This window comes from Podarcis bocagei (genome assembly GCF_964188305.1).
Source record: "Podarcis bocagei genome assembly, chromosome: 17".
In the NCBI taxonomy this organism is placed as follows: Eukaryota; Metazoa; Chordata; class Lepidosauria; order Squamata; family Lacertidae; genus Podarcis; species Podarcis bocagei.
Window position 1 is genome coordinate 1,899,882 of NC_138143.1, and position 21,529 is coordinate 1,921,410.

General features: G+C 44.8%; 1 protein-coding gene across 1 annotated transcript in view; it reads right to left on the reverse strand.

The window, feature by feature from the left end:
• Positions 1–21,529, reverse strand: part of DNMT1 (DNA methyltransferase 1) — a 62,398-nt gene that overhangs the window by 17,921 nt on the left and 22,948 nt on the right. The window contains exons 15-19 of the mRNA XM_081177333.1: positions 21,209–21,398; positions 17,837–17,934; positions 8,132–8,279; positions 2,193–2,308; positions 1,336–1,540 (exon numbers count right to left, since the gene is read on the reverse strand). Coding sequence (XP_081033459.1) covers positions 1,336–1,540; positions 2,193–2,308; positions 8,132–8,279; positions 17,837–17,934; positions 21,209–21,398 — 757 coding nt within the window. The remainder of the gene's footprint in view (positions 1–1,335; positions 1,541–2,192; positions 2,309–8,131; positions 8,280–17,836; positions 17,935–21,208; positions 21,399–21,529) is intronic.

A 21,529-nucleotide genomic window follows, 5' to 3' on the forward strand; every position in this document is an offset into this window, starting at 1 on the left:
GACCGGATACAAAAAGAAAATGTGCTGCAATAGTTATGGTGGGGGAGAGATGAGAGTCATGCCCAAGGTGTCCCTATGAAGCTGGAAGTAAAAATAAAATAAGAAATGCCACAACAGATGCTGGCAGAAGCGGAAAGAAAAATGTTTGAGGGTGGGACAACCTATGCTTCAAGACCACCTTGCAAGGAGACTGCACATAAAGTCACAGCTCCTACTGGAATCATCAGGTGACTTGATCCTTCCAGTGTCTTAGAAAAAGCTGGTGCTTTGCCTGGCCCAGACCCCTGACATGGGGCCCCCAGGCAGCCCTCCTGCAGCCAGCAGCCTAATCTGACTAGGGTGGGAACCTCTTTACAACCTTACCCTATATATGCCCACTCTACTGCTTTATCTGCAGAACTGGCACTTTTACAAATGCCACAGGATGTTCATTTGGCACTTGCAGGAAACTGATGTTTCCGCAGGGAAGAATCTATGCCCTTGAACTCCCTGCCCTTTGACATTAGGCAGCCACTTGGGCTGCATTCTTTTTGGCACCGGCTAAAGCCTTTTGTGTTTAGTTAGACAAGCCTGTGAAGATATGCAAATGTGACATTTTAGCATGTGGTTTTCTTTTAAAATGCTTATTTTGTACCTGCTGATATTACTTATATCTTGTAATTTTCTTTTGGCTAGTTTGTATTTAAGTCTGATTCTTACTGATACAGTGGTACCTCAGGTTAAGTACTTAATTCATTCCAGAGGTCCATTCTTAACCTGAAACTATTCTTAACCTGAAGACCACTTTAGCTAATGGGGCCTCCTGCTGCTGCCGCGCCGCCGGAGCACGATTTCTGTTCTCACCCTGAAGGAAAGTTCTTAACCTGAGGTAATATTTCTGGGTTAGCGGAGTCTGTAACCTGAAGTGTATATAAACTGAAGCGTATGTAACCTTAGGTACATACCACTGTAATTTGAATGTATGTTTTATTTTATATACACTGCTTAGGGACTGTTTTAGAATTAAGAATTATACCAATTCCACTAAATATAAAGTGTGTGTATGTGTGTGTGTATACACACATACACCCCCCACCCCTTACAGTTACCTAACTTCTTCCTATGTTACTCCTCATGAGCAGGCAAAGGCAGCTCTGGCATGGTGCTGTGACCAACCTAAGTAGCTGCCATGGGCCGCTGCAGTGCTGCCTCCCAAAAGCTGGAGCCAGGTGTAAGATAAGAACAAGACATAGTGGAGAACTGTGCGCATATTAGCCTGGCCCCTCATCTCCAGAGGGAGACAGTGGTGCCACCCTTCCATCTAAGCTGCCAGAGCAGTGGAATTCCTCAACATACCTCTAGGGACCAGTTCTCTGAGGGAGCCTTGTATAGGACATTGACTTTGCCGTGAATGTAAGTCAGCTGCATGTCTTCGCACTCGTCCACCAAGAAAAGTTCCAGCGGATCAGAGGTTGCTCCCAGAACGGTGTCAGTGCCACGGCAAAACCAGTGGGCATGGAACATCGGCCCAGTGCTGGCGTCTTCCCACATGGCAGTGACTCTGGGAGAAGGAACAAAGATGAGCTTCAAACTGGAAACCAAGGCAAAGACATCACACACCCCCTCGGAAAAAGATGTTTTGTCTGAAGCACTCCCAGAAAAGGTGGCCTAGCTGAGAATGCATCAAAAAACACGTGGGGCAGGCAAGAGGACTTTACCTATAGCTCTGTGCAAGTCAAAGGGTTAGAAAGGCTCCAAAGAAAAACAGCAATCCTTATGAACTCTGTAAGTAGGCCAGTAGACCCCTTTATACTGAAGACTGGGGGTGGGAGAGAGCAGACTGCCTAGGGCCACTTGAAAAGTTTACAGCTGAGGCCGTCTTTCAACCTAGGGCTTCCTACTTCACAGCTCAGCCCCCTAACCAGGACATTGCAACAGCTTACAAAAGAAGCCTATACTGAACAGGGGAGACCACCTTCTAGAAAGCAGCAGTGGGCTCAGAATAATTCATACCAGTAAATGCAATCCCCCTTCCATGGCTTCTCTCTTTCTAACATGCTTGGTAATAAAATACATACATATTGTATACAGCCTAATCAGCAACTTGCCACTATCCCTAAATACAGTTTCTGGGTAGCCTTTGTCCAAGTTACACAACAGGACAGAAGGTTGAGTCCAAGCCCAGCCCCTACACCACCAACATGACAGCACACCTTGCCAAGTAAAGAGGTTTTGTGGGGTCATCCGGGCTGACAGAGACACAGTCACCAATTTGCAGGGCCTCTGAATCAATGCACACCTTCTGGTAGAAATCCTTTTTGCCGTCAATCTGCAGACAGAAAGAGGGTAGTGTCAATGAGACGGCAAGACGAGAAAAGCACCAGTGCTGGGGTCTTGAAGACTACATAAGCACACTGACACCCACCTTGCTTGCTGTCATCACATCTCAGAGCTCCCTCTGCCTTGGCAGAAGGGATTAGAGCAGTGGTTCCCAATCAGCTAATTACTGAGGACCCCCTATTTTTCAAGCCATGGACCCCCTACTTCTGAATATTTTGATAACTCTATGGAAATTAACTCTGCAAAGCAATTTTTTGAACAAAATGTGGGGTACTCCCTAAAAAGCAAAGGATTTTCAGTATACAAAACCAGACTAGGGCTGAGCAATATCTGGCTTTCAACATCATGATATATCAGCAGCTAAACATCATGATATTCTGATATATAAAGATGTCTGTGTCGGGAATCAAGCCTTTATCAGGAGAAACTGGCAACTCTCCCAGGCACCCGGCTTGGTCTCCTGTTGACCTCCCTGTCTGCTTTCCCGGCAAGATCCAGGCAGAGGTCACAATAGGCGATCCTTCTCAGCGTGAGAAGAACACACCCCCTCTTTCCTTCCCCCCCCCAGCAGGGGAAAGAGATAGACAGAAACGTATTTACATGCCTTTATTTCTGTCTTTGCAGCGTTACAAAAAACATGACTGCTCTCTTCAAACTCCAGCAGTCGAGAGAGACAAACACTTCCTGTACAGCTCACATTACACTCTGAGCTAATTCCGGTGCTCTCTGCACTGTGAATTGACTGTCCCTCTGTTTCCCACGGAACAGTCCCAACATTCCATCATGTGATGTTTTCAAGCTACCAGCAGCTCGCAGCTGCATTGCTTCAATATCGTAACATACTCCCCCATATGAATCAATGTGCGCTGCGAGCAAAGCGCGATCCAGAGAAGAAAACAAACAGTTGTTATACATATAACACTCCCCTGTTGTTTCAGTTCCACCCTTGGAACTACCCGCCACTGGTTTCCCCAGTGTACCTCTCTGGTTGTCCGACTTCCAAGGAATGAGTGTATCTGCATTACCTTGGCTAGGGAATGTAGTGTTACGCTTGGCAACTCCCTGTTGTGTCTTTGTCTCTGACTTAGACACACCTTTAACCTGTCTTGAGTTGTCAACAATAGTAACACATGCTACAACTGAGTTAGCAAACTCTTTGGAATACCTCTTGGGTGGTACGCCTTTTGTAACTCTCTTGGACCTGTGTATAAGGTGCTGATCCTCTCTGCTCACTGGTTCAGTCTCAGGACTCTTTGGAGAACCAGTTCCAATAGTAAACAGTGGTTCATCCTTCACCTGTGAAGGTCTAGTCATTGTGTGAGATTTCCTCTCAATGACTGTGTCAACTGAGCTCTTTGAGCTATTACTGTCACTCTCAGTACCACTGTAATCAGTAAAATCATCATCATCTGAATTGTCCTCAGTGGGAAATGTGTGAACAATTACTCTCTCCTGTTCAGGAGCACTCTCTAGAAATTTTGTGAGAATCACCTGGCCAGATTCAGACAAAATTACTCTGTAAAGACCCTTTTCATAACCCACAAAAATGTCTCTAGCATTCTTTATTCCACTTGGAGCATCAGATTTCACATGAGACCCAAAAACCTTAAAATGGGCAACAGAAGGTTTTCTGTGGAATAGCTTTTCAAAAGGAGAACTTCCCAAACCTTTCTCAATCAAGAGTAACAATAACACAATAACGATTCCGCCCAATACTCATGTGGCAAATGTGAACTCAGCAATTGCGCCTCCATGCCAATTTGCAATTCTTTGTTCACTTGCACACAGACACTTTTGTTCCATGCATCTGCTGAAACAGCAGTCTTGTGCCTTATCCCTTTCTTATCCAGGAAATCCTGAAAATCCTGCAAAAGAAGAACTGGCTTTTCATCTGTGAAAAGACAATCAATGTTAGCATCATGAACATCCTTAACCTTGTCACAAAACTCTTTAAAACTTTCTAAGGCTTCTTGTGGTTTGTGCATTATGTATATCCACACATAATGAGAGAAATAATCCACACACACAAGATAATATCTTGCATTGCCTCTAGATGGTGCTAGAGGACCAATCACATCAGCATACACTCGCTGAAAAGCTTTGGTTACTTGCGTCGTCTTCTGGACGTTTTTCTTCATACCTGCAAGAGAAATCATGTTAGATTCAGATGCATTACAATTTATGCAATCATTTTGATTAAAAGTCAACAAATACAGTCCATCTTTCTCTCTGGCAGAAAGATACAGCTCTCCATCTTTGAAGATTTTGCAGCTTTCTCCATCATAGGACAAAATCAGTCCTTTCTTTGTGATCTGCGAAACACTCAGCAGATTGAACTTTAAATCAGGAACCAAATACACATTGTTAATAGTCAAGTTCAGACTCTCAAGATACACAGTTCCAAACCCGGTCGCTTCCAGCTCCTGGCCATTGGCCTGTTTCACAGTGAAGCTTTGCTTCTTAAACGTTGAAAACAGTTCTCTGTGCGACATCATGTGTTGCGTGCAACCCGTGTCAAGAACAAAAGCGTTCTCCGTTGAAAATGCAGCTTTTGTTGACAGCAATGCTTTTGCGGGTTTCACCTGGGACTTAGTACGACTTTTGCCTGACGCCTCAGGCTTTGCAGAGCTCCCTTTAACTCCTTTCTGTTGACATGGCTTCTTACAATTCCGCTGAAGATGCCCAGTCTGTCCACAACTGAAACAACGGACAACATTCAGAGCTTCAGCTTGCTCTTCCCTTGCAATGGCGGCGCTACAACTCCGAGCCTCACTCTCCCTGTCAGCAACATCCGTTGCAGCAAGAATAGGAACATCAACAGCAACAGTTCCTTCACTCCCCCTTTTGGGGTCAAAGCTCTCCTCAGCTTTCGATGAGCTTTCAGGAACTTGGCCAGCGCCATCTTGGCTCTCCCCTTCTGGGGTAGTCAACTTTCGGCTCTTGCTTCTTACTCCAGCTTCACAAGCTTTTCGGAGCTTCTGAGAGAACAAAGCCATCTCAATCTCAAGCCTCAGCTTTCAGCAGTGAGCTTGTAATCCAAGTCTATTGGCTGTTCACTGCGTTGCACTTGGCAGCTAAACGCAGGCTGTTTTGAAAGTCCCTCCAAGAGCAGTGAGATAGCAGACAAAACAAACGCTGTTTTCCCAGTGTTTTTCAAGCCTCTCACAGTGCTCAGCCTTACTTCCGTGTTGGCTAGTAACTTTCCACTTTACTGATGTTTCGTTGCTTAGCAACTGGACATTCCAGGCTTGAACAACAAACCTTATCAGGCCCAGGAATGTGAAGAATGTGGCTCTCTCTCAGTGCTGTTTTTTTATCCAAAAAGCAGCTTTTGTGAACCAGAGAAGAATCAATCTGCGTTCACTCTTTTAGCCCATAATTCAGCATACCTTAGGGGTTCCATTGCTCCTGGCTTATCAGCAAAAACGTCTGCTTCAGTGCTCAGCCGTCTTTTGTAGCTTCCATCTGCACGCTACCATATCTTCCTTTATCTCCTTGCAGAGGATGAAGTACGATCCATCAACCTCTTCTGCTGCTTCCATGGATCGAAACCATCGGCTCTGTGCTACCAGATTTCGGTAATCAAGCCTTTATCAGGAGGAACTGGCCACTCTCCAGGCACCCGGCTTGATCTCCTGTTGACCTCCCTGTCTGCATTCCCCAGCAGGATACAGGCTAGGTCGCGATAGGCGATCCTTCTCAGTGTGAGAAGAACACACACCCTCTTTCTTGCCCCCCCCCCCGGCAGGGGAAAGAGATAGACAGAAACGTATTTACATGCCTTTATTTCTGTCTGTGCAGCGTTACAAAAAACATGACTGCTCTCTTCAAACTCCAGCAGTCGAGAGAAAAAAACTCCCCCTGTACTTCCTGTACAGCTCATATTACACTCTGAGCTAATTCCGGTGCCCTCTGCACTGTGAATTGACTGTCCCTCTGTTTCCCACGGAACAGTCCCAACATTCCATCATGTGATGTTTTCAAGCTACCAGCAGCTCGCGGCTGCATTGCTTCAATATCGTAACAGTCTGAAATTGGAAATGAGGCGTGGGGATTAGATGGGTGAGGGAAGGAGAGGAAGTGGAGTCCCCTCCACCACATGGTTTGGGTGGGAGAGGGTGGGTGTGGATCAAACCCCACTGTGGCTGCTGCTGCTTTCCTGCTGAGAAAAGCTGCTCTGCCTGAGTGCCAGGGGAAGGTAGTGCCACGGTGCCTTGGAGTGAGGGTGACCAGCTGCCCTGTTCTCCGTCAGCATGAAGAGAAGGCAGCACCCTGCAATCAGCTGCCCTGTTTTCCCTCAGTGTGAGCAAAGGCAGCTCAGATCAGCAGCGTTATCAGCTGAGATCATTGTGCAATTGGTGGTGCCTTGAAATTGGCTGCCCTGCTCTCCCTTGTACAAGGAGCAATATATTACTGTGTATTGCTGGGTCAAAATCATTATCACGGTGTGATTTCGAAACTGATTTTGGCCAATATATTGAAAAATCGCACAGCGCTAAAACTGAACATAAAATTTGTGATATTACCATGCAAAAATGACAAAAAATTAGTTGGGGCAGGCAAGGGATGGGGCCACAGACCTGCTGGGTGCATTCCATAGACCCCCAGGGGTCCCTGGACCCCTAATTGGTAACCACTGGATTAGAGGATGTTGCCTGGCCACAACTGCACCAGGAACCAAAGCATCTGGCTGGCAGTGTGTAGAACTGCTGCCTTCTTTAGGTCTCTGCATAGCTTGGATTTAATTTCTTTTCATTTTCTGCTAAGCATGTCTCAAACTTTCATGGTTGCAAAAAAGAAATTGTTTCAGCTTCCTTTAATTAGTTTGTGCTTTAATGTTTTTGGTTTCTGAACTGTCTAGAGAATGATTGTTATGGGTGGGTTGGTTGGTTGGAGACCGTGATGAGATATGCTAGGCATTTTCCAATATTTAAAGGATCTCTAAAGCATGTGACATTCATCACATCGAAGATGGAGCAAGCTTGTTTTCTCCTGCTCTGTAAGGTAGGACTTGAACCAATGGCTTCAAATTACAAGAAAGAAACTCTGGCTAAATATCAGGAAGGAAGAACTTTCTGACAGTAAGAGCTGTTTGACTGTGGAACGGACTCTCCTTCCTTGGAGGTTTTTAAGCAGAGGTTGACTGGCATCTGCATTGCAGGGGTTGGAGTAGATGATCCCTGGGATCCCTTCCAACTCTCTAATTTTATGATTCTATTTAAAAAATGTAGTATTTTTTTAAAAAGACAAAAGATGTGTCTAAACCACAAATGATAGGGCACCCAGGAATATCAGGCCCATAATGTGGACACCTACTGACTGGGCATCTAGCAATGTACCACAACATTGTTTTACACCAGGGTTAGCCAATGTAGGGCACAAGGAGAAGGGGACGACAGAGGATGAGATGGCTGGACAGTGTTATAGAAGTGAGCAACATGAATTAGACGAAACTCCGGGAGTGCCTGGCGTGCTCTGGTCCATGGGGTCACAAAGAGTCTGACACGACTAAATGACTAAACGACAACAGCAGCCAACATGGTACCCTCCAGCTGTTGCGGGTGTCCATCACCCTTTAGCCCCAGCTAGCATGGCTTATTGTCAGGGATAATGGAAGATTTAGTCCTGCAACATCTGGAGTGCAACCTGCTGGGTATCCCCAAATGACACAGTGAAGTGCAATACACAACAAGAATGCAAAGATTGAACTCAAGGGATCTCTGCATCCCCGCCCCCCAAACTTGGATGTGAGACACCAAGCTAATCCCTTTTCCAACTGCTTGAACTGCCTTTTCCTGTGCAGGCTTTATACCTTGACAGGCTCTCCAACCCAGGAAATTCGGCTGTTGCTTTGCTTCTTCTTCCTTCCTTGCAGCATTTTTTTGGGCGAGGGCACTTCAGGGATGTTATCATCCACTTCCTCATCTTCATCAGCTTCTTTTACGGCCAGATTGGGACATCTAAAACCAATTTTTAAAAAAATACAATGTGCAGCTGAGAAATGGAGGCCTAATTTGGCACAGACATGCACACACACTCCCTTCCCCGCAAACCCCTCAATTCGGCAATGTGTTCATTTTGCAAGCAGATTTCTCAACTGAGATATTATACCAACAGTACAAACACGTTTTGTTTTACATAATCCTGACTAATTTAGTTTGCCTGAATCATCTCATTTCTACAGTGCTTTACAATACTTTGACACTGAGCAGCATTAAATCCAGCCCTTATTGCTGCAGAGAAGAGTTTGAAGATGGGACTAACAATGCAATTGCTCAGAGACAGAAAGCAAGGCAATTAATCTTGGGCCCGGTCTTATTCAACATCTTTATCAACGACTTGGATGATGGACTCAAGGGCATCCTGATCAAATTTGCAGATGACACCAAACTGGGGAGGGGTGGCTAACACCCCAGAGGACAGGATCACACTTCAAAACGACCTTGACAGATTAGAGAACTGGGCCAAAACAAACAAGATGAACTTTAACAGGGAGAAATGTAAAGTATTGCACTTGGGCAAAAAAATGAGAGGCACAAATACAAGATGGGTGACACCTGGCTTGAGAGCAGTACATGTGAAAAGGATCTAGGAGTCTTGGTTGACCACAAACTTGACATGAGCCAACAGTGTGACGCGGCAGCTAAAAAAGCCAATGCAATTCTGGGCTGCATCAATAGGAGTATAGCATCTAGATCAAGGGAAGTAATAGTGCCACTGTATTCTGCTCTGGTCAGACCTCACCTAGAGTACTGTGTCCAGTTCTGGGCACCACAATTCAAGAAGGACACTGACAAACTGGAACGTGTCCAGAGGAGGGCAACCAAAATGGTCAAAGGCCTGGAAACGATGCCTCATGAGGAACGGCTAAGGGAGCTGGGCATGTTTAGCCTGGAGAAGAGGAGGTTAAGGGGTGATATGATAGCCATGTTCAAATATATAAAAGGATGTCACATAGAGGAGGGAGAAAGGTTGTTTTCTGCTGCTCCAGGTAGACTTCCGGAGGCGGCGCCATCAGCAATGGTGGATTCCCTCTAGCTTAGAGGGAGTAGCTCCGCGGAAATCGGGTCTTGCCGCTACGGCAAAGCGGGGACCCCCTCGAAAACCACAGGCGGGTGAAGCCTGTGACCGTGGGACTCAGCGAAACGGGGAGTCTGGCGCGCTGCTGAGAGTCAACTGCTTCTTCCGTGGAGTGAAGCCACGCAGCTGTTGCTGGAGAGCGCTGACCTTTTTCCTGTGACAATTTGGCTAACAAACAACTACCCGTGAGTAGGTTAAGTTTGAAGATTGGGAAATTTAAAGAAAAAAGGACTAATTTGGCACTGAAGCGGGAAGGCGTAAACAGGAAGTCCGCCTTCCGTTTTTCTGTAAATAGATCAAAGCGAAGACTGTCTAAGCTAAGACCTTGAAAATCGTGGTGAAAAAGACTTAAATCTTAACATCAATTAAAAAAGAACTCCCTCTCTGAGGTGCAGGAGAGGGGAGGGGGAAGGAGAAGTATTTTTTGCCTGCAAAAAAAGAAGAGAGAAAGGGAACAAAGACCACCACTTAATGCCTGGGAACGGACTGTCAAGGGACAATGGAACTGCCGTATTGTGAATCGCGCTGTTAAAGGATAATGCAACTTTTTGACAGTTAACTCTGTAAGAGAGATACTTTGACTCTGAAGGGTCTCTTCGGACTTGAAATTGTTGCTTTTCTTGGTTAAAGGGGGGATTTCTGAAAGTTGGAAAAGTTACTTCATTGTTACAAGTCTGGACTGCTACTGTGTCCCCCTAGAGGAACTTAGAAATTGCTACAATTGGCCAGGGAATTTTCCACTCCAAATTGGCCAAGGGGCATTTTCCACTATAAGACCGTGGGATTGACCTTGATCCTTAGATAAAGTGTTATGGCAGACTTGACTCAGGAAAAAACAACAAGATCGGGTAAAATTAGACTGCAGCAGCATAGACCGTCAGCATCTGGCCTCTCTGCCCCACCAGGGGAAGATCCAGCTCAGGTGGCGCCTAAAGGAATGGCATCTGAAGGGGGTTTAGCTTCAGCTCTAGATAAAATTTTTGAATCTTTGGAAAAATTAAGCAAACAAGTCGCTGAAGCGACAACTAAAATTGATCAAAACACGTCAAGCATCAATAACTTAGGGCAGAAGGTGAACTCAAATACAGAATCTATTGAGAAACTTCTGCAGGAATCTACTTTGAACCGAAAAACAGCTGAAGAAGCCAAGGAAAAAGCATTGGCTGTAGAGGAAAAGATACCACCGATATGTAGACAGCTGGAGGACCACAAGTCATTGCTGTCTATGATTGAATTAAAAGAAAAACAGACAAATCTAAGGATCAGGGCTGTACCTGAACTTGAGAAAGATAGTCTGATTGACTTTCTTACGCAGGAATTTGCAGACTTTTGGAACTTAGACTCTGACAAGTTAGATTTTAAGATAGTAAGTGCTTTCAGACTTGGAAGAGGGGGGGAGAAAGAACAGGGTGAGGGACTGTTTGATTACCCTCCGATCAAGAGAGGAGACAGAATATTAAGTCTGCACTTCCAGAAGACCTTGGAAATAAGTGAATCAAGAGTGGAGATATTTAAGGACATCCCTAAACATCTTTTGGATCTCAGGTCCAACTACGGAGATCTGGTGGCCCCGTTAAGAGGAAACAGAACCATTTTTAGGTGGGAATTCCCCCAAGGCCTATCTTTTACCTTTAAAGGGAAAAAGTTTAAAATAAGATCAGTGGAAGATAAAGAAAAAATTCTGAAAGAACACGGAGAAGACCTGCAAAAAGAAGCCGAAGAAGAGCCAAGAGCCTTAAAACCAGGACTACAAGACATAGTACCACTACCTTTGGGACTGGACAAGTTAGAGAAGGTGATACCACCGACAGAACAAGAACAATTACTTGGTGCAGTTGGAGGAAAAGCAAAATAAACACACCATGTCCCTGCAACTATTAAGTTGGAATATTCATGGATTTAATTCCCCGGAGAAAAGTAAAAAAGTATTTCATCTATTGAAAAAAGAACAATTGGACTTGATTTGCTTACAGGAAACACATGTGATAAGGCTTCATAGGAAAGTATTGATTAATAAAAGATTGGGTCAAGAGTTTATTTCATCGGACAAGGTTAAAAAGAGAGGAGTAGTAATTTATGCGAAAGAGAGCCTATCACCGAAATTTATTTTTAAAGATGACCAAGGAAGATATGTGGCAATTGAAATCCAAACACAAGGAGAAAATTTTTTGATAGTAGGAGTATATGCACCAAATGAGGGGAAATCTGAATTTTTTAAGAAGTTGCATGAGACATTGTTAGACTATATGGATTACAACATTATCATGATGGGAGATATGAATGGAGTGGTATCTACAAACATGGATAAGTCGCAGAGACAGGTAGTTACTAAAGATGGAAGACTACCAAAAACCTTTTTTGAGATGACTGACAATATGGACTTGACTGACATTTGGAGAATAAAGAATCCCTTGGGCAGAGAGGGAACCTTCTTCTCTGGAGCCAAAATGACATGGACAAGAATTGACCAAATCTGGATAACTAGAGGACTGGCACCTAAGACTCGAAAAGTGAAAATTTGCCCTAAAACTTGCTCCGACCATAATGCTGTGAAAATGGAGATGAAATTAACACCTACCGGTTCCTTCAGATGGAGGATGAATGACACCTTGTTTAGAGATCAAGAGGTTACCAAGAAGGCCCAAAAAACTTTGAGAGACTATTTTGAGATAAATATGAACACTACCATTGAAAAAAGAGTAATCTGGGACGCAAGTAAAGCAGTTATGAGGGGCTTTCTAATTCAACAGAATGTAATAAAGAAGAGAACTCAAAATGAGAAAAAAGATAAAATTTTGGAAAAAATAAAAGAGGGTGAGAAGAAACTGAGAGCGAAACCAAAGTCACAAGAGATTCTGAGAGAAATAAAGTTATACCAAGTTCAATATATGAAGATGATGAATCAGGAAATAGAATGGAAAATTAAACAGATGAGACAAAGGACATTTGAATCGGCTAATAAATGTGGAAAACTGTTAGCTTGGCAAATGAAAAAAAGACAAAAACTTAACACCATTACCAACTTGGAAGTGGAAGGAAAGAACATCCAGAATCCAGTGGAAATTAGAAAATGCTTCCAGAGGTACTTTAAACAGTTATATACACAAGGGCCACAGAAAGAGTTTGATTTAGACCAAATTCTTAAAAACAAATGGACTTCAAAAAATCTCTCAAGAAAATAAGGTAATGTTGAACTACAAAATAACAGAACAGGAGGTGGAAGGTGCCATTCAGAACATGCAGTTGGGCAAATCTCCAGGGCCAGATGGCTTAACCTCAAAATATTATAGATAGTTGAAGGATTGGATAATTCAACCACTAAAGGAGGTTTGTAATGAAATTTTGGAGGGGGGAAAAGCGCCAGAGTCGTGGAAGGAAGCTTATATTACACTAATACCGAAAAATGAGTCTGAAAAGACACAACTTAAGAATTACCGCCCCATATCCCTGCTTAATGTGGATTACAAAATTTTTGCAGATATATTGGCTAAAAGATTGAAAAAAGTTTTAGTAGAGGAGATACACAAAGACCAAGCTGGCTTTCTCCCGGGCAGACACTTGTCTGACAACACGAGAAATATAATTAACATTTTAGAGAAGCTGCAAGTGAATATTAATACTAAAGCTGTTTTAATTTTTGTAGATGCGGAGAAAGCCTTTGACAATATTTATTGGAGTTTCATGAAGAAAAATCTTCAGGGGATGGGGGTTGGTCAAAGGTTTGAAAATGGTATAAGTGCAATTTATTCAGAACAAAAGGCTAAACTAATAGTTAACAATGTGGTGACAGAGGGATTTAAGATAGAGAAAGGGACACGACAAGGCTGCCCAATTTCCCCATTGCTCTTTATTTTGGTCCTGGAGGTTCTGCTAAACATGATCAGAAGGGACCGTTTGATTAAAGGTACCGTATTTTTCGCACATAGGACGCACTTTTTCCCTCCTAAAAAGCAAGGGAAAATGTGTGTGCGTCCTATGGAGCGAATGCAGGGGGGGAGGCAGGCGGGAAAAGCCCTCAAGAGCCGCACGCAAGCTTCGTGCGCTCTTGCGGGCTTCTCTCTAGGAGGGAGAAGGGACTGACTGGCCGCATCAGTCCCTTCTCCCTCCTGGGGGAAAAGCCCCCAAGAGCGGCACCCTCTTTAAAGGCTGCGCGGCTCCTGCAGGCTTTTCTACGAGGTGGGGGAATCCCCCCACCTCCCAGAAAAGCCAGGAGAAGCCGCGCAGCCCCTTTAAAGAGCGGGCGGCTTCTGCGGGAGTTGGGGAAAGCTGCAGCAGATTCCCTCCTCCCGGGCTCCCTTTGAAGCGGCAATGTGGGAGGGGAGCAGCTTACACTCGTGTAAGCAGCTCCTCTCCCACTTTCCTGCTTCAAAGCAACCACGGAGGAGGGAAGGAAGGGGACCATGGATCCTCCGCTGCTGGAGGCTTCAGCGGATTCCCTCCTCCGTGATTGCTTTGAAGCAGCAATGTGGGAGGGGGGCAGTTTACACTCGTGTAAGCAGCTCCTCTCCCACTTTCCTCCTTCAAAGCAACCACGGAGGAGGGAAGGAAGGGGACCATGGATCCTCCGCTGCTGGAGGCTTCAGCGGATTCCCTCCTCCGTGATTGCTTTGAAGCAGCAATGTGGGAGGGGGGCAGTTTACACTCGTGTAAGCAGCTCCTCTCCCACTTTCCTCCTTCAAAGCAACCACGGAGGAGGGAAGGAAGGGGACCATGGATCCCCCGCTGCTGGAGGCTGCAGCGGATTCCCTCCTCCGTGATTGCTTTGAAGCAGCAATGTGGGAGGGGGGCAGTTTACACTCGTGTAAGCAGCTCCTCTCCCACTTTCCTCCTTCAAAGCAACCACGGAGGAGGGAAGGAAGGGGACCATTGATCCCCCGCTGCTGGAGGCTTCAGCGGATTCCCTCCTCCGTGATTGCTTTGAAGCAGCAATGTGGGAGGGGGGCAGTTTACACTCGTGTAAGCAGCTCCTCTCCCACTTTCCTCCTTCAAAGCAACCACGGAGGAGGGAAGGAAGGGGACCATGGATCCCCCGCTGCTGGAGGCTGCAGCGGATTCCCTCCTCCGTGATTGCTTTGAAGCAGCAATGTGGGAGGGGGGCAGTTTACACTCGTGTAAGCAGCTCCTCTCCCACTTTCCTCCTTCAAAGCAACCACGGAGGAGGGAAGGAAGGGGACCATGGATCCTGCGCTGCTCACGGCTGCAGCAGATTCCTTCCTCTCGGGCTCCCTTTGAAGCAGCAAAGTGGGAGGGGAGCAGCTTACACTCGTGTAAGCAGCTCCTCTCCCACTTTCCTCCTTCAAAGCAACTACGGAGGAGGGAAGGAAGGGGACCATGGATCCTGCGCTGCTCACGGCTGCAGCGGATTCCTCCTCCTTGATTGCTGGGAGTTTCTCTGGGCAGGAATTCCCTCAGCTTAAGTGGGGTGGGGGAAGTGTGGCAGGTAGGGGGGTACTGAGAGACACATGTCTCTCAGATGAAAATTGGGAGTGGGCATTGTGTGAAGTGGCTGTGGATCTCCTGCCGCAGAACTGTAGGACTGTATAGAGTTGGGAGGGCCACCCAAGGGTCATCTAGCCCAGCCCCCTCACAATGTGGGAATCACAGCTAAAGAACGCCAGGCAGATGGTCCCCCAACCGCTGCTTAAAAGCCTCCAGTGGTGGAGACCCCAAACACCTTCCGAGGTCATAGAATTGCAGGGTTGGAAGGGAACCCCAGGAGTCATCTAGTCCAGCCCCGGTGGACAGCGGGCGCAATCCATCCCGTTGCGCAAGACTAAAGATGCTGTGCAAGGCTAAAGAAGAAGCCAAGGCAATGAGCGGGATGGATCGCGCTTGCTGCCTTGTCTTCTTTAGCTGCACTGGAGAGGTTTAGCTCCTGGCTGGAGAGGTTGCGCGGCTATGGATCCCGCGCACTGTCTTGGCTTCTTTGCTCTTTGGGGCTGGGGGGGGGGAACCCGGGCTTCCCCCGCAGCCCCGAGAAGCTCTGGGAGAAGTGGACAGGCTGCATGCAGCCTGTCCGTTGCTCTTTGGGGCTGGGGGGGGGGATAATATTTTTTTCCTTGATTTCTCCCTCTAAAAATTAGGTGCGTCCTGTGGTCCGGTGCGTCCAATAGAGCGAAAAATACGGTATACAGGTCGGAGCTAAACAGTACAAATTGAAAGCTTTTGCAGATGATTTAGTATTGACGTTACAGGAGCCAGAATCTAGCACTAAAAGAGTATTAGAATTGATTCAGGAATTTGGTCATGTGGCAGGATTTAAGTTGAACAAGTTAAAAACTAAGGTGCTTGAGAAAAATTTAACACCGATTGAGAAAGAGAGGTTTCAGAAGGAGACAGGTTTAACACTGGTTAAGAAAGTAAAATACCTGGGGGTTAATATGACCGCTAAGAACTTAAACCTATTTAAAGACAACTATGAGAAATGTTGGTCAGAAGTGAAAAAGGACTTAGAGATATGGTCAAACTTGAAGCTTTCCTTGTTAGGTTGAATTGCTGCTATAAAGATGAATGTATTGCCAAGAATGTTATTTTTGTTTCAATCATTGCAAATCTTGGACAAAATGGACTGTTTCAAGAAGTGGCAGAGAGACATTTCTAGATTTGTCTGGTAGGGCAAGAAGCCCAGAATAAAATTTAAAATATTAACTGATGCAAAGGACAGAGGTGGATTTGCCCTGCCAGACCTTAAACTTTATTATGAATCAGCAGCATTTTGCTGGCTGAAAGAATGGCTGCTTCTTGAGAACACAGACATTTTGGATTTAGAAGGTTTCAATAATGTTTTTGGGTGGCATGCATATTTGTGGTATGACAAGGTTAAAGCACATAAAGCTTTTAAAAACCATATTGTTAGGAAAGCATTGTTAAATGTCTGGATAAGATATAAGGACTTACTTGAAAATAAAACCCCAAGATGGTTGTCACCGATGGAAGCAAAGGCTCAGAAAAAGCTCAATATGGAGGCCAAATGGCCGAAATATTGGGAAATTTTGAAACAAGAAGGAGACAAATTGAAACGGCAGAGTTTTGAGAAATTAAAAGATAAAGTGCGAGACTGGCTTCATTACTATCAGATAATGGAGGCATACAATTTGGACAAGAAAATTGGCTTCCAGGTGGAAAAATCAAAATTAGAAACAGAACTGTTAGAACCTAAAACTAAGATTTTGTCAAAGATGTATAACTTGCTGTTGAAATGGAATACTCAGGATGAAACGGTGAAATCTGCTATGATTAAATGGGCACAAGATGTTGGACATAACATTATGTTTGCTGACTGGGAACAGTTGTGGACCACAGGTATGAAATTTACGGCATGTAATGCCCTAAGAGAGAATATTATGAAAATGATATACAGGTGGTACATGACACCAGTCAAGCTTGTAAAAATCTATCATTTGCCCGATAATAAATGTTGGAAACGTAAAGAAAACGAAGGTACATTCTTTCACCTTTGGTGGACGTGCCCAAAGGTTAAGGCTTTCTGGGAGATGATTTATAATGAAATGAAAAAAGGTATTTAAATATACCTTTGTAAAGAAACCAGAGGCCTTCCTGTTGGGCATAGTCGGCCAACTAGTGCCAAAGAAGGATAGAACTTTCTTTATGTATGCCACAACAGCAGCAAGAATACTTATCGCAAAGTATTGGAAGACACAAGATCTACCCACCTTGGAAGAATGGCAGATGAAGGTGATGGACTACATGGAACTGGCAGAAATGACTGGCAGAATCCGAGACCAGGGAGAAGAGTCGGTGGAAGAAGATTGGAAAAAGTTTAAAGACTATTTACAGAAATATTGTAAAATTAATGAATGTTAGAATGATGTTGGATAGAAACTAAGTGGTCTCTAGCTGTAATGTTATAAGGGAATATGAGAAAATGGACTATTAATAGGTAAAAATCTAATGTTACAATATTTTAAGACTGAAGACTAGGATGAACAAAGAGAAGCTCCAGAGAAGCGGACACGGAGCAATGGATCCAAACTACAAGAAAGAAGATTCCACCTGCTAAGGAGTGTGGTGGAGTCTCCTACTTTGGAGGTCTTTAAGCAGAGGCTTGACAAACATATGTCAGGAGTGCTCTGATGGTGTTTCCTGCTTGGCAGGGGGTTGGACTCGATGGCCCTTGTGGTCTCTTCCAACTCTATGATTCTAAAAAAAATCCTCAACTCATAACTGTTCAATTCACATTGATCCTAAATCCATATAGCCATGTCAGGATTCAACAGTTCCTCCCATATCTTGACCAGAGATGTGATAAGTTGTGTGGTGGGTGGTTTACTTCGATAAGAGTAGTAACACAATTATGTGCATTATATAAACCTGAGTGCATGTATAAATTTTCAAGTGTTGGGTCGGCAAAAATGGACACAGGTGGATGAATCTCTTGCCCAAGCTTGCAGTCTTTCAAGGCAGAGGTCATAATTACCTTCTCATTATGCAGGCCTGTTTTGACTTCCCAGTGCCACCAAACTTAATCATATCCTGGCAAGCTTTGCATTTGCCACACTCTGGCTGCTGGCAAACCTGGAAAGAGAAAAAAAAGGAAGGAAGGAAGGAAGAAGGAGCCGAGACAACATATGCACATGGCCCAACACCTGCCAGGAGACAAGTATCCAAACAAGGGCACTTCACAAGGAAACTGTGGGTGGGTAAGCAGAATGGGCAGGTGTCTCCCAAGCCAAGATAGGCTCCACTGTGAAGAAGACTCAGCAAACTCTTAGGAAACAGTGAGATGCTGACCCAGCTCCCATTGGCGGCAATTCCTAACAGGCCTCTAAACAAAGCCGTCTCTAAACGAGTTTGTCACTAGTTTGTCAACCATCTCAGGAATGTGCAGGATAGAAATTGTGCAAATGAGTTCTGAAAATACGGGTCATATTAAATAGGGTTGCCACCCATCCCTTAAAAAATGGGATTGTCTTGTTTTGGGGGCACAGAGTCCCCTGTCCCGTCTGGCACCCTATTTGTCCCATTTTTGAAGTCATAAAAACAAAATTGGCATTTGTGAGCTCACCCAAACTTGCTTGTCTCATGCAACCAGAATTGCTAGGTGCTCAGGAAACTGAGCCCTCCCTCCCCTCCAAAACCAGCTAATTGGCGCTCCAGGGTGGCCAACAGTGGAGCAGCAGCCTTTTCCAAGGGGAGAGAAAGAGTGTGGCGGTCGGAGGCAAGGAGGCAGCCTATGGCTGAACCTGACTCTTTTGCTTCGTTTTGCTTGCAAGATGAAGCACGTGGCCAGGCGTTTGGGGAAGGGGGCTTTCTTTGTTTTGATCCACTTCCTTTTTAATATAACAATTCTGTCCCAGAAGCAGCAGCTCTGGAGCATCTGCATACGAGTGATCACTGATCAGGTGTCCTCTATTAATCCTGCCAATTAATTATTTTTGAAAGATGCTTCCCGCACCCTTCTCACACATAGAACTAAATGCATATTTTAATGATGGCACATGCCACCTACAATTATTAGAACTGGTTGCAGGTTTTTAAAAAGCCATTTTTTCAGTACTTCTTAGATCCCTGTATTGCAGACCAACCTTGTTACTCCTGATATAAAAATGCAGGGGGACTGGCAAAATCAGTAGAACTTATAGTGACTTTCTTCTAGGGCTGGGCAAATACTGAAACTCCAAATGGTGACCTGCTCAGGGAAGCCATTCCTGTCTGTTTAAATAGGCAAGAATGGGTTGGCCCAAGACATTTTGCTACCTGAAAAAGAACAGTGGTCTAGCAATCAATCCTTCTTTCCAGAGGACTCTTGGGATTATATCTCTGGGAGAGCAATAGGGGGTCTCAAAACAAACAAGGATTCTTTGGGGGACGGAAAGAAGAAACAGTTCTGACAAGGGAAGATTGGCAATTAAAATTAATGGAATATGCAGAAATGGTGAAACTCACCAGAAGAATAAAAAATCAAGACAAGAGACTTTTAAAAACAGACTGGGGAAATATTATTGAGTATTTGTAAACAAATTAAAACATTTGCAGGACTGATATAAGCACGTGCAGTAAGAGACAATTAAGGGGGAAATCAGGAAAAATTTGTAAATATATTTGAATCAGATATACAGTAATAAAAAGATATGAAATAAAGAACCACAGAAAGGAGGGGAGGGAAGTCAAGGGGAAGAAAGATTTTGTTTTTCTTGTTAAAATATTTGTGAAAGCTGAAAATGGAAAATAAAATGATTTTTAAACAGGATTCTTTGTGGAACGCCACAACTGTTAGTGGCTTTAAATGATGCTTTAGTTAAGATTCCTAAATTGCAGGCAGTTGGACTAGATGACCCTTGGGGTCCCTTCCAACCCTACAATTCTATTTCTCTATGAATTCTTTTTAAAATGCTTCAGGTATGTGACAAGAAACCTCTAGTGGTAGGATGAACTTGTCTGACTAGGATATGTGTGTGTGTGTGTGTGAGAGAGAGAGAGAGAGAGAGAGTGAGAGAGAGAGAGAGAGAGAGAGAGAGAGAGAGAGAGAGAGAACTGGCACATGGGACGTTGGAGGCAAAGCTCTATTAGGAAGAGAAACAAAACTGTTGCTATCTCCAGCTCTTTCTTTCTTTCTTTCTTTGGCTGGGTTTCCACATTTACCATTCTTCTGACAGGCAGAAATTCAGTGGTTGGGGGAGGATGTGAGTCATTGAAATTAATGTGCATTGCTAACTTAGATCCATAAATTTCATTGGGTCCACTCTATGAGTATGACCAGCACTGGAAACAATCCACTGTAATGGATTGCTTTGAAACAATTTCATTCTGCACCAGGTGAAGTACTTTTTAGCCCACCAACTCCCCTCCCACAACCTGTCCCTTATTTTGCCCAACCAAAGGTGGCAACCCCATATTTAAAGAGCTCCACATTGCCCTGCAGAGAAGGATGACTAACTTCCTGTGTCACGTGACCACAGGTGCTTTGGGGTCTGCTTCAGGTTGCTTCATGCTTCCTCTGGTGGAGCAGAAAGGTAATAGCAGGTAATCAGAGAGCTCTGCTCCCACTCAGTGTTTGGAGCTCCCATTGTTAGGCACATTTTGCAACAGGGAATTTCATTAGCAGTTTCTGAGCTCTGGGTGCAGTACTGCACCTAAGATTTCAGATTAAAACTGCAGAGTGGAAGGAAAGGAGGAGCTTTTTCTGCCTCCCCACTTCCAGCTACTCTCTGAAGACTGGAAACGAGACCCTCTAAAGAATATTAGGGGGGTGGGCAGGGGAAGGACCCGACCATGTGAAAAATGAACATAATACTTTAGCTACAGTTCATATTCTTGTTATAAAAAGTGCGCCTAGACATTCCGTTGTTGGGCCATAACCTCGGTTTAAGGTGCCCTTTAGCTCCAAGCTTTCACATCTCTGTTTCTAACGCCACTCAGTAGTCTTCTCTATGAAAGACCAGATAAAGCTGGAGGAAAATCCAGGAATACATGCTCAGGGACTCTCTTCTTTAGCTACCAAATTAAAGCCAGGGGCCGATGACCAATGCAGGAGCTCATCTCTTTCTGTCTATCTGCCCTGCTTCAAGTAAAAGTGACCCAAGAAGCAGAGGGGGGAGCTGACCTTAATCTGCATGCTGTGTGCTGAACCAGACAGCTCTATATTTGAAGACTTTGGGAACTGTTTGGCCAGGAGCAGCAGTGTTGGGAAGGGGAGTTCTATAAGGCAGGAAATGAATGTGTCCAGGAGACCAAAAAGAAAAGATGAGGAAGCGCTGCTCCTTCCATGTTGGAACTCCTCATGCCAACCTTTCTCTGTAGGCAAAACAGGGTGTCTGGGTCACCAATGCAACCTCTCTTTTGTTGTTACCTCACAAACCCCACAGCGCCTGCGCTTCAAGCTGTTCTCTTTGTCTTCCTCCTTTTCGTTTTTCTCTATTTGCTCAGAGAAGAAGGTGTCAAAGATCAAATGGACCAGCTTCGTGGTGGTTGCCTTGGTAGGGCCTTTGTCCTTGTCAATCTTGGTAGGGTGCCGAATGGCTTGCCTTCTTGCTGCTCGTCTAGGAGGAGGAGACAGATGTGAAAAGCTAAGCACCTGCAGGAGACAGGGAAAACACTGGAACAAGATGGAATCCCCCCTTTCTCCAGCTCTCAAAGCCAATTTGGTGCCCTCCAGAAGCTGTTGGGACTA